General features: G+C 36.4%; 1 protein-coding gene across 4 annotated transcripts in view; it reads right to left on the bottom strand.

Moving 5' to 3' along the window:
• Positions 1-14,508, bottom strand: part of OSBPL9 (oxysterol binding protein like 9) — a 175,925-nt gene that overhangs the window by 69,689 nt on the left and 91,728 nt on the right. For all 4 annotated transcript variants that reach the window (XM_045799562.2, XM_045799563.2, XM_045799560.2 and 1 more), the window contains exon 4: positions 5,344-5,420. In XM_045799562.2, the coding sequence (XP_045655518.2) occupies positions 5,344-5,420 (77 nt within the window). The remainder of the gene's footprint in view (positions 1-5,343; positions 5,421-14,508) is intronic.

The following is a 14,508-nucleotide window of genomic DNA, read 5'->3' as shown; positions in this document are numbered from 1 at the left end:
GGTTCCACTCTCAGCATGGAGTCTGCTTGAAAGAGTCTCTCCCTCTGCCCCTCCCCCAACATGTGTGTGCATGCTCTCTCTCAAAAAAAAAAACCTAAATCTTAACATACCCACAGAAGAGCAAGAACAACAGGAAAAGAGGAAAGATGGAAGGAAAGGGAAAAGGTACAAGACGTGCTCTGGATGAATTTACCGTTCTAGATGAATTTACTGTTCCATCAGAATGGAAGGAAGAATGGAACTAATATTTATGAGTACCTGCACCATACAAGGTGTAATGTGCTAGAGATATTATAACATCTTAACACAACTACTTGACTGAGGCTTTATACCTACCTTTAAAGATCAGCTAAGGTATAAAAGAAGTTTAAAAGAAATTAAGTATGTATTCCACATCATATACCTAATAAGATGGCAGAGCAAGGACCCAAGTCCTGGTCCGCCTGGCTCTAAAGATTTTCTACTATAATATACTGCTTCTTAAACCATATTCATAAGGTTAGACAGGGCGTGTTGAGCTTGGCACACATGCAATGGGAAAAATACTATCAAAAAGATAGGTTCTCTCTTGGCTCGTGAAACTTATAATCGCAAGTGGGCAATGAGTTATATAATAATGTATTATTGTAAGAGATAATGTGTGTAAAGTCCATGCAGTTCCTGGCATATAAGAAGTGCTCAAATATTAGTTGCTACTGTTATTATTACATACCAGAATGCTATATGGGCTACACAAAAGGGGAAATTACAATAGAGGTTAAAGAGGTAAGAGACTACTTTTTATTATAGTGATAAGAAAGAGATGAAATGAAGAGGTGATATGTGCTCTGGGTCTTGAATGACGGGAATTAATCTTACAGAGGCAAATTTGAGGACTGGGGATGGTGAGGACTTGAGAGAGAGTAGCATGAGTAGAAGCATGGAACCAGAAACATGTAGAAACAGGAGGCAGAAAAGGTAGGTCGGCATCAAATCAAAGAGAACCTGAAATCCCCTAATAAAAAGTTTTACTTCATCCTACAGGTAAATGTAAATCATTAAAGGTTTTTCACTGTTATAGATGCCTCAAGGTCATTTATTAAAGGTAATAAGATGGAGAGAATAAATTCAGGAAATATCATGAGGGTACCAGAGACAGTCAGCAAGATGCAACTTATATGATAGTCAAAGTGAACATCAGAGGAGTGTGAGTGATCCTATTAAAAAAAAAAAAAAAAGACACAACACACACGCACGCGCACACACACACACACACACACACACACACACACCCACACACCCAGGTTTGGCAGTTTAGAAGTTATCACCCAAAAGGACTCTCAACTTTCAAACTTCAGTGGTTCAGAGAATAACACTGTCATTAACAGAAACAAAAAAATGAGATAGAGATGGGTTTGAGGAGGAAAGAAATGATAGGTTCAGTTTTAGCCATGCTGAGGTTGAGTTCCAGGGAGCCATCTAATTGGCAAAATCCAAAAGGAAAGAGTGGGAGACTGAAGCTACATATGAAAAGATTTATATATAAAGAGGGGGAGTGGTGTGGAGGGAAGGAAGAGTCACCTACACAGAAGTTTTAGCGGAATCCATGAAAATGGTGAGGGCTACTGGAGGGAGAGGGAGTAAGGTCATAGTCTCAAAGGAAACATCACGCAATCACAGCATGGGTGTTGTACTAACTCTGGGAAAGAGTAAGAACTTTTCTTTGAAATATGCAAAAGAGAAAAAGTAAGTATAGGTGAAATCACTAAGAACTACTGAAGTGAGACCTTTTTCTATAAAGAAGGGAGCAGGCTGTATTAGATACTGAAAACTAATGAAAAATATTCCACTGTGGTAATTTAACTGAAAATCAAGGAGTCAATAAGAAGACTGTTCAACAGAGTTCTAGAAATTCAATTAAAGTTAGACAAAATTTAAATTGTGATATATACAGCCATCTCAATATTATGACCTCTAACAGTACTAGAAGCACAGAAACCAGACAATGGGAGCCCCTGGGGAATGGAAACCAGAATGGGACACAGTACAAAACATCCAGTGACAAAAAATTCTAAAGGTGATAGCAAAATCAGTATTGAAGAAAGAGTTATAAGATCTACACTGGAGGATGACACAGGTCAACTAGAAAGATATTAAATGGCCGGGAAAAATGGAGAAGTAGAGCTCAGACCAAAATGAGAGAAGTTCAAAAGTAAGTGATAGATGGTGAAGGTAAGAAAACTGTGGTCAAAGAGAAAATACTTTTAAATTCAGTATTTTAGAGGTAGTGCAGCCCTCTGTAACAACAAGGCCAAAGCAGTGTAGTTTAATGGCTGAAGTAGAGATGAAATTCAATGGAAAAGGAAGACATGTAAATGCCCTTCATGCCCATTTGGAAGAGAGCTCCATGAGCACCTACTTTCCAGTGACTGAATGGAACACTATACATCTCAAAGTACTTGATAAACAGCAATGGAAAAGCAACCTATATATCATCTGTTTCTTTGTTCATTCATTCAATTTGAATTTCTTCATTTAACTACCAGTTACTGAGCACTTTAGAATGTCAAGTACTGAGAGTGGTAATAGTGAGAGTAGTTTCATTAGTAACAACAGCTAACATTTGTCGAGTTCTCACTATAGCTAGGCATGATTTCAACAAATTTGCATTTAACTCATTTAATCATTAAAACAACTCTATAAAGGTAGGTACTTTTATTATCTTCATTTTATAGACGAGGATACAGAAACTCAGAGAGACTAAGTTCAAGTAAACAGTTAAATGTAAGTGGTGGCACTGGGATATAGACCAAGACATTTGGGCTCCAGAGTCAAGTTCTTCATCACACTTGACTATCTCTGGGAGGAGAATCTTTACTTTTTTGCCAGTCAAATTAACATTCAATTACATATTTCTAAATGTCCTATCTTCTGTATATATTATCTTTTTAGGAAAAATACATATAAAGATATTTTATATATTTTTTATATATATATTTATTTATATATAAATATAAAAAATATATAAAATATAAATATAAAAATATATATTTTATATATTTTAAATATAAAAGCTATCAGAGTCCAAGACTTATAAATTTTTCTTGTCTTTTCTTCTGAGCAAAAGCTTAGAAATTCCAAAATTGGATCAAATTAGGTACCCAACCTTAAGAAGTCTGAATCCTAACTGGGGAGGTTGGAGTTACACATACTTTAAAAAACAAAAACAATTATGATAAGGACTTAGTGAATTGTACAAGAAGTATGGCATCCAAAGAAAGAGATCACTTTGAGTTTGGGGTATGGGGAGGGAGGGGTCAGTCAGGGGAAGCTCCACAGAAGAGGTCAGTTCTGAACTGGGCTTTGAAGAAAAGGGGTGGTATACAAGGGCAGAATGGAAGCAGATGGCATTTCAGAGAGAAAGGGAGAACATCATGTGCAAGAATGTGGAAACCAGCAAAGATGTGTTCAGAGAAAAGTAAGTAACAGCAGCACTCTAGTAAAAAGTTGACGGAGAAATATAATGGTAGAAATGACTAGAAAGGCAAGTTGAGAACAGATCATAGAGAGAGTTGAATGTCAGTCTCACCAACCATGGAGGAAATCTAACTGCCACATTCAGGCTAATTCTTTTTTTTTTTTTTTTCTTCCAGGCTAATAAGATTCTATTTATTTATTTGACACAGAGAAAAAGCACGCACGCACATAAGCAAGGGGAGCAGCAGGCAGAGGGAGAAGCAGGCTAATCCCAGGACCCTCGGATCATGACCTGAGCTGAAGGCAGACACTTAACTGACTGAGCCAACCAGATGCCCCCAGGCTAATGTGATTCTTAAAACATTTATCATCATACTGAATCACAAATTTGCTGAAATGATGCCACATTCATTTATTAAATTGACTAACAGATCTCCCAGTTTCACTCCATATTAATTTCTTATAGTCTCTTAATAACCACATCCTTTAATAATGTTTTTTAAGCCTGTATTTGAACCCTCTCAAGTGATGAGTTCACAATTTTGTAGGACCTGGGATGCCCTACACCACCATATCAACCTGTCCAATCAAGCCAATTCCTGGTACAGGACAAAAATAAGTAGAGAAAAAGAGTTATAAAGTGTCACTTTTGTACAACTCAATCCTATCCATCAAAATAATTAAAACAACATCCTCCAATGCCACAACATAAGCTCTTTCGTTGAAGAATAAACATGGAAAACTATCTTCAGTATGACACAGCAGACATTTGTTGTTTTTATCACCCAGCATTTCTTTTTCCCTATTCTGACTTTGCTTGATGGGGACCATCTTCTACCCTATCGGAAAAGTGTTTCTGGTGAAGCAGATAACATCCCAGCTACAGAAGTCGAACATATGACTGTGAAATTGTGATTGATGAGCATTAAGAAAATGACTGAAGCTAAGGAAATCAGCACTAATCCTATTAGTCCTACCATGGTCCAGAAAGAACAACAGCCTTCTGTGGACTTGGAGCTCCTACAGTATTCTCCCAATAGTAGGTTATACATCTCAACAATGGGAGGCTGAAATTGCGGCGACCATCTTACTACCACAAAGAGAACCCATCTAAAAATAAAGCCACCCCAGGGGCGCCTGGGTGGCACAGCGGTTAAGCGTCTGCCTTCGGCTCAGGGCGTGATCCCGGCATTATGGGATCGAGCCCCACATCAGGCTCCTCTGCTGTGAGCCTGCTTCTTCCTCTCCCATTCCCCCTGCTTGTGTTCCCTCTCTCGCTGGCTGTCTCTATCTCTGTTGAATAAAATAGTAAAATCTTTAAAAAAAAAAAAAAAAAAAAGCCACCCCAGAAGAAAAGGAGCGTAGAAATAGAAATGGTGGATCTGGGTCATCGTGACATTGTTGAAGTGCCTACTTCAAACCACATCTCAGCCAGCTTTACTTTTTTCTTAAACCAGTTTGGTTTTTTTTCCCCCTATTATTTTCATCCCGAAGAGTCCTGCCTAACACATATGGTAACTGCCAAATCCTGTAACAAGAAAAGTAGGTCAATCTCTAAGCACTTATCTATTATCACGCATTACTGCATAATTTGGTTATATCAATAACCAACTACAGATACTAAATTTAAAAATGATTTGGCACATTTTAACATAGCATTTCACATTCAATATTGCCTGGAACTGTCTTATTTTAAGATAAAAATCAGTTTTTTACCCTACAGAAAGCACAAGAAAATGCTTTATAACTTTACTATATAACACTATGAAGGCAAGAATAAGCAACTCAGAAATAAGTTTTCATTACATCATATCACAGTTATTTTAAAAAACAGAAAACAAACAAAAAAACTAATGAACTATCCAGAAGCCATGTAAAGACTCTTACTTGAAGCTGAAGAGTATGTCGAAGAATTGTTTCTTCTAAGGCATGGATCCACTTCTCTCGCTCATCAGCATCACGAGCTGGAATAAAAGATTATAAAAATTAAAACATTAATTTCTACAACATAGCTTCATGTTTGAAAATGAAAATCTTAAACCTCAATACTAATAGGAAAGGTTTTTAGTTGTGCCATTTTCTTAACAGGTTCACCTTCCTATCCTTTCTACACATGCAATCTACTTGCAGCAATTTACAACAAAGGGAATAATTATGCTCAATGATAGCAAGCTACTTTCTCACTGAGAACAACTAGAAAAGCTGGAATAATTATTTAAAAATAACCGATTAAGACAACAGAAAACAACAAGGTAGTAAAGAATTAACAGGCCAAAATCTCAGAGAAAACAAACATCTAGAAGATAAGCATCATATTTAAGGACACTCTTCTCCTGGAGGAATTGTAAATTCCATTAAAGAAAATCTGACAAAGTATTCTCCATGCATACATGGATAAGTCTGATGGAAGATGGTAGAAGAAAAAAGAATAGACCAACAAAAATAATAAGTACACAAAACCACAGGAAACCTAGGAATAAACCTAACCAAAGAGGTGAAAGACCAGTACTCTGAAAACTATAAAATATAGATGAAAGAAACTGAAAAGGACACAAAGAAATGGAAAGACACTCCATGCTCATGGATTGGAAGAACAAATATTGTTAAAATGTCTATACCACCCAAAGCAATTTAGATGTTTAATGCAATCCCTTATCAAAATACCACAAACATTTTCCAGAGAGGTAGAACAAACAATCCTAAAATTTGTATGTAACCACAAAAGACCCCAAATAGCTAAAACAACCTTGAAAAAAGCAAAGCAAAGCTGACATCACAATTCCAGACTTCTAGTTAAATTACAAAGCTGTGGTGATCAAAACACTATGGTACTGGCATAAAAATAGACACATAGATCAACGGAATAGAATAGAAAACCCAGAAATGAACCCACAACTATACGGTCAATTAATCTTTGACAAAGCAGTAAAGAATATTCAATGAGAAAAGAACAGTCTCTTCAATAAATGGTGTTGGGAAAACTGGACAGGAACATGCAAAAGAATGAAACTGGACCACTTTCTTACACCATACACAAAAATAAAATAAAAATGGATTAAAGACCTAAATGTGAGACAGGAAACCATCTAAATCCTAGAGGAGAACACTGGCAATAACCTCTTTCTGACTAAACATGCCTCCTGAAGCAAGGGAAACAAAAGGAAAAATAAACTATTGGAACTTCATCAAAATAAAAGCTTCTGCACAGTGAAGGAAACAATGAACAAAACTAAAAGGCAACCTGTGGAATGGAAGAAGATATTTGCAAATGACATATCTGATAAAGGGTTAGTACCCAAAATATATAAATATAAAGAATTTATACAACTGAATACCCAAAAAACAAATAATCTAATTAAAAAGTGAGCAGACATGAATAGACATTTTTCCAAAGAAGACCTACAGATGGCCAACAGACACATGAAAAGATGCAACATCACTCATCATCAGGGAAATACCAATCACAATGAGATACCACCTCACACCTGTCAGAATGGCTAAAATTAACAACACAAGAAACAACAGATGTTGGCAAGGATGCCAAGAAAGGGGAAGCCTCCTGCACTATTGGTAGGAAAGCAAACTGGTACAGCCACTCTGGAAAACAGTATGGAGGTTCCTCAAAAAGTTAAAAACAGAACTACCCTAGGACCCGACAATTGCACTACTAGGTATTTACCCAAAGGTACAAAAATACTGATTCAAAGGGATACATGCACCTCAATGTTTATAGCAGCATGATCTAAAATAGCCAAACTATGGGAAAAGCCCAAGTGTCCATCGACTGATGAACAGGTAAAGAAGATGGGGTGTGTGTATATCTATGTATACCCATATACATAGATATATACACATATACATATACACACACTCTCTCTCTCTCTCAATGGAATATTACTCAGTCATAAAAAAGGAGGAAATCTTGCCTTTTGCAAGGACATGGATGGAGCTAGAGTGTATTATACTAGGTGAAATAAGTCAGTTAAATACAAATACCGTATGATTTCACCCATATGTGGAATTTAAGAAACAAAACAAACAAACACAGGGAAAAAAAGAGAGGCAAACCAAGACACAGACTCTTAACTATGGAGAACAAACTGATGGTTGCCAGAGGGGTGGGGGACAGGGGAAATAGGTGATGGGGATTAAGGAGTGTACTTGTGATGAGCACCGAGTATTACACAGAAGTGTTGAATCACTAAATTGTACACCTGAAACTAATATTATACTGTATGTTAACTAACTGGAATTTAAATAAAAACTTAAAAATTTTTTTTAAAAATGGTAAGTACATGGGCAAAACTAAATGAATACTAACTATATAAAATACTATCTTTTGAGGTTGTAAATAAATACATACAAAATTAAATACAAAACAATTGCAAAAAGATTGGGAAAGAGAAAATGGACTTAAAGAATTCTAAGGTTCTGCAATGTTTGGGAAGAAGATAAAACTACCAATTAACATTAGATTTTGGCCACTGAAGGATTTGTTATAATTTTTAGAGTAATCGCTAAAAGGTTAACTTCCAACATAATAAATTTAAAAATTCAATGATGAAAAATAATCCAAAGCTTGACAAGAAAGAAAAATAAAAGAAACAATATGCAAGACAAAAAGAAAATATATGGTAAAATAAATTTTTAACCCTAAAACACCAATAATTAAATTAAGTGTAAATGAAGTATATAAATGTTCCAATTAAAAAAAGAAGGGAGGGACACCTGGGTGGCTCAGTCAGTTAAGCGTCTGACTCTTGATTTTGGCCCAGGTCATGATCTCGGGGTGGAGAGACTGAGCCCCACACTGGGTTCCGCTTCCCTGGACAAGGAACCTGCTTGGGATTTTTCTCCCTCTCCCTCTACCCCTCTCTCCCCCTCAAATAAATAAAATAAATCTCAAAAAAAAAAAGGGGGGGGTGGGGGTGGAGGTTAGGGACCCCTGGGTGGCTCAGGTCATGATCTCACGGTCCCAGGATCTAGCCCCGCAACCAGCTCCACGCTTGGCACAGTGTCAGCTTGTCCTTCTTCCTCCGTTCCCACCCCCACCATTTAGCATGTGTGTGTACTCTCTCTCTCTCAAATAAACAAAATCTTAAAAAAAAAAAAAAGGAAGGGTTTTTAAACAAGATTTTATGATGCTTACAAGAGACACTTATTAGACATAAGGATACAGAAATACTAAAAGCAGGAGTATAGAAACAGACCATAAAAAAAGGAAAAAGATCATAGAAACACTAACTCCAAAAAAGTTGCTATTATTAAAATTGCATAAAATAGACTTTACCAGTTGATCAGAGGCTCACTTTGCAAATACAAGAGGTTCAAGTCATCGAGAAGATAAAATAAATGTAAATTTCTATGTAACTAGTAACATGGATTCAAAAAACGTTTTATATGGCAAAAACTTAATAGAATAAGGAAGACAAAATACAGATTTTAATACATCTCATTCATTAACCAATTAGATGAAGCAGACAAAAAGTTAGTGAGAATCTAGAAGACATGAACAATCCCTAATATAAACTTGATCCAATGGACATATATAGAACACTACACACAAGTATGAAAGACATTCTTTTCAAGCACACACAGAAATTTCTAAAAATTTACCATATAATGAACCCTAAAACAAGTCTCAACAAATTTTAAAGGACTGAAATCATACAAAATGTATTTATAGTGAAAATATAAGCTAGAAATCAGTTACAAAAATATAACTTAGAAAATATTCAGATGTTTGGAGAAAAAAAACACTACTAGATAATCCACTGGTCAAAGAAAAATATTTCACTAGGCTGGGTGGCTCAGTCAGTTAAGTGTCTGGCTTCGGCTCAAGTCATGATCCCCGGGTTCTGGAATCAAGGCTTGGATGGGGCTCCCCACTCAGTGGGGAGCCCACTTCTCCCTCTCCCTCTGCCCACCCTCTTCCCCTGTTAGTACACCTCTCTCTGTCCCTCAAATAAGTAAAAATCTTAAAAAAAAAAAAGAAATAGAAAACGTTTAGAACTGCATAAATGAAAACGGACATACTGACACTTGCTGGATGCAGTTTAAAACAGTACATAAAGGGAAATCTACAGCCTTAAATCCATATGTGTAGAGAAGCTAAAAGGCTGGAAACAGAAGGAAATTAATTCAAAATTAGTAGAAATGATAAAGAACATAAAATAATCAAATAGACAGCAAACATAAAATAGATCAATAAAATTTAAAGTTGGTTACCTGAAATAACTAATGAAATTATAAGTACCTATGTATTGGTAGGTAGGTAGATTGAGGAAGTGCTTGAAAAGAATGGAGGCATGTCAAAAGGAAACAGGAGTCAACCTGAAGGAGCTCCAATGGCCAACGCCTAAGAATTTGAGCCACAGAATGATAGTACTGGGCTATAATCCACTCAATAAAATAAATATCTAAGAATCTAATAATGATATAGTAATTAAATAAATAAATGGGGAAGAAGGCACAGTTCTTCCTTCAGAAGAATTACAATTCGTTAGTACAGAAGGAATGACAGAGATTTAAAAATCAACATTAGACAAAAACCACAGCAGTAACTGTCACAAGCAAGATCCACTGATGGCATATTGAAAGCTAAAATTGGTGGGCAAAAGTTTGAGAAGAAACAGGGTATCAGCAAAGTCTCAAAGTATCTTCTCCAAGATACTTATAATTACAAAGGGAAAAACAGTAATTTTATGATGGAGAAATCTGGCAGACACCACCTTAGTCCAGTGATTAAGGTTAACATCACCAGTAATAAATTTATTGATATCATATACTTCCCAAATACAACCCATAGAGGAGGAAACAGATTCACTTTTGTGGTATTCTTCCAAAAATATAATAATCTCAATCTAATCATGAGAAAACATCAAATATGTCCCAATTGAGAGACATTCTACAAATACTTCTCATCAAAAATGTCAAAGTCATCATTGCACCTGGGTGGCTCAGTCAGTTAAGTGCCTGCCTTCGGCTCAGGTCATGATCCCAGGGTCCTGGGATCGAGTCCCATGTCCAGCTCCCTGCTCAGCGGAGAGCCTATTCTCCCTCTCCCACTCCCCTTGTCTGTGCACTCTCTCTCTCTCTCTCTCTGTGTCAAATAAATAAATAAAATCTTTTAAAAAATAAAAATTTAAAAAAAGTCAAGGTCATGAAAGACAAGAGAAGAATAAGGAACTGCCATAACTAAATGCAATGTGGGATCTTGGATTGAATACTGAAACAGAAAAGGAACATTAGAGGGAAAAATCAAATGAGCTCTGTGGTTTAGTTAAAAATATCATACTAAATGAGTGAAAGATCCAGCTCAGGACATCAGAGCCTGAGCAAGATGCAGAGGGCCTACAATAGTTCCCCCTTATCGACAAGGGGTATGTTCCAAGACACCCAGGATGCCTGAAACCATGAACAGTACCAAACCCTATATATACTGTGTTTTTTTCCCCATACATACCTATGATAAAGTTTATTTATAATAAGAGATCACAGTAAGAGACTAACAACAATAACTAACAATAAAATAGAACAATTATAACATACTATAATAAAAGTTATGTGAATGTGGTCTGTTCCTCATATACATGTGTGCCCTAAAAATATCTTAATGTACTATACTCACCCTTTTTGTGATGACCAGAGATAATAAAATGTATATGTGATGAGATGAAGTGAATTAATATAGGCATTGTGAAGTAGCATTAGGCTACTACTGACCTGGCAATATGTCAGAAGGATCATCTGCTTCCAGAACTCAGTTAACCGTGGGTAACAGAAACCACAGAAAGCAAAACTGCGCATGAGGGGAGACTACTGTACATCAGACCAACGGACAATGTGGCATGAGGCATCAAAGCCCAAAACAGGATGAAGAGGGAATCTACACAGTGGAGAAGTCCAGCACCAGGGGTCAGAATCTAAGAAAGGTGGAGAGGGAGTCCACGTTGCAGGGGACAGAATCAACCCTGCACAGGTTTCCAAGGCTCAGTGGAGTAAGGATGAAATTCACACAAGTAAGTGGGTAATGATGGGGAACTAATTACATACAGAAGGATTGGCCAGATAAGTAAACATAACAAGGATAAAGGTTTTCTCACTTTAAGGGGTTGGAAAATAGTGCTACAAACATGGTAAGCGAGAAAACCAGAATGATTTCTGGGGATAAGGTATTGATATGAACCCATAGTTTTTAATATATAAGTAAATAAATACATATGGACATGGATGCACATGTGCGTACACATACATGTATATAACACGTATGTTTCTTAGCTAAGAGAAGGCCTGGGTGCCATGACACCTAACAGCACCAAATACACCTAATGCTAGGTATTGATTTCTAAATACCACTCTCCATTAAAAGGTACGGGGCTTCTTGGAAAAATGGTTGATTATGGGACTAGGACAGGGAAGAGAGAAAATAAGCCTGGAACACCTTTTTTTTGTGCCAGAAAGTAAGGAAGCAAGGGAATACTCCGAGAATTATAGGGACATGTCAAAAGAACACAGAAATCAGCTTAAAGGGAATTCTACTGGCCAAATCGAAAGCAATTTGGGCATCAAAATAAATAATGATAGTAAAGAATTGTAACAGAAAACCATTTACTACTGATATACATAAACTGAAGTTTTATGAGGAATGGGATATTGGCATAGCTTCTAAATACTTCCCCACAAAATATTAATTAAGAAGGGAAAAAGATGAAATTTAACAACAAAGCCTGGCAATACCACCTTAATGAGATGATCAAAGTAAATATCATCAGTAGTGGGACAAACAAACCCTGCAATAACAACACAGAATCATATCTGTGATCTTTGGGCCAAAGACACGTAATCTCAATCAAATCATGAAAAAAAATCAGAAAACAAACAAACTGGGGGACATTCTACAAAATAATTAGCCTATAACCTTTAAAACTGTCAAGGTCAGGGGTACCTGGCTGGCTCAGTAGGTGGAACATGTGACTCTTGGTCTCAGAGTTGTGGGTTCAAGCCCCATGTTGGATGTAGAGATTACTTAAAAATAAAATCTTAAAAAAAAAAAAGTGTCAAGATCATAAAAGTCAAGGAAAGACTGGAACCATTCCAGACTGAAAGAGACTGAAGAGACATGAAAACTAAATGTAAAACGTAATGCTGAACCAGATCCTGTTGCTATAAAGGACATTACTGGACAACTGGAGAAATATGAACAGAGTGTAAGGATTAGAAGGCAATAATGCATCAATGTTAATTTCCTGATTTTAGTGGTTTTATACTGCGTATACAGGAAAATTTCCTTATTTGCAGGAAAAATAAAGCATTCAGGGATGATGGGACATTCATTTAGCAACTTATTCTCAATTTGGGGGGGTTGTACTGTACTTGCAACTTCTCTGTAAGTACAAGATCATTCCAAATTTTAAAAAATTATATTAAAAGTGTGATAAATCAAAGAAGATACAAGTAAATGGAAATAGCATTTCAAGGACTGGAAAATTCAATACTGTAACATATTCAAATTAACCTACAGATTAAATGCAAAACAAATTAAAATTCCAAAAGGCATTTCTGAAATTTGTGAAGCTGATTCTAAAATACAAATACAAAATAGTACAAAAGATAAAGACTAGCAAAGGCTTCCTGGAAAAGATAGAAATATTCTTAGAGGATTTACTCTATCAAATATACAGTCATATTATAAGGCTACAGCAATTAAGAAAATGTGGTTTTGGAGCAAGAACAGATAAACACAAAAAGAAAAAAAACAGAGCCCAGAAACAGGCCCACTCATATACATAGACACTTGATTTGTGATAAATGTGGCACCAAAGAGCAGTAAGTAACAATCTTTCAATACGTGGTGCTAGGACAATATGGAAAAAAAATTGAAACCTGACCCTACCTTGTACTACATAAAAAATTAATTCCAGGTGATTTCTTTATTCTTAACTGTGAAAGAACAACAAAGTTTCCAGAAGGTAAAACAGGAGAATATCATCATAATTTGGGAATAGAAAAAAGGGGGCGCCTGGTTGGCTCAGTCTTAAACAGGATACAGAACTTCTAATTATAAAGAAAATGACAGATAAATTTCATTATATCAAAGTTAAGAATTTTGGTTCACCAAAAAACACCATTTAGAGAATGTCATAGTAAGCCACTGTGACATATGGAGTTAAAGAACATGGATCCTAAGTTCAACCCTGAGCTTTGCTAGTTATTAACCATATAATTTGCAACAAGTTACTTAATCTTTTCTAAGCCTCACTGTCCTCATTTGTAAAATGACAGTAATAGTATCTACCACATAGGGTTATTGCAGAGATTAAATGAGTTAATACAAATACAACACTTAAGGTAAGTGACATAACGTAAGCACTCAATAAGCATTAAACTATTATTATTACTGCTGAGCATTTATTGTGACCTGGCCCTGATTTCAAGGAGCTCAAAATCTAGTAAAGAGAGATTTGTATTTAGCTGTATAAATACATGGCTTGTGCCACCACCAAAGGAAGTGAATAAAAAGTCAGGGAAGAGTTTCTTGAGGAGTCAGGTCATAAAGAGAAAAATCAGCTTGTCAAGAAGAGAAGGATAAGGACATCTTGAAAGAGGAAAGAACACTAACAATGACACCGAGATATGAAAAAGTTGTATATGGGAAACTGGATTGAATGTGTCTAAAATATTGGACTTGATTTGGGGAAGAGGAAATGGCAAAAGATTAGGATCCTAGCCTAAAGAGTATAAACAGACTTTAAGACAATGGAAAGCCCTTAAAAAGTTCAAGCATGGGGGCGCCTGGTTGGCTCAGTCGTTAAGCATCTGCCTTTGGCCCAGGGCATGATCCCGGGGTCCTGGGATCAAGCCCCGCATCGGGCTCCCTGCTCCACTGGGAGCCTGCTTCTTCCTCTCCCACTCCCCCTGCTTGTGTTCCCTCTCTCAATGGCTGTCTCTCTGTCAAATAAATTAATAAAATCTTAAAAAAAAAATGTTCAAGCATGGGAATGTCATGCTCTACTCTGCATATCAGGAACATCAATCTGGCAGTGCTATAGA

This window comes from Ursus americanus, chromosome 12 (genome assembly GCF_024610735.1).
Source record: "Ursus americanus isolate L20-20 chromosome 12, mUrsAme1.1.p, whole genome shotgun sequence".
Taxonomy (NCBI): domain Eukaryota; kingdom Metazoa; phylum Chordata; class Mammalia; order Carnivora; family Ursidae; genus Ursus; species Ursus americanus.
The sequence above is the reverse complement of the archived record's forward strand: the minus strand, read 5'-3'. Positions and strand labels throughout refer to the sequence as shown.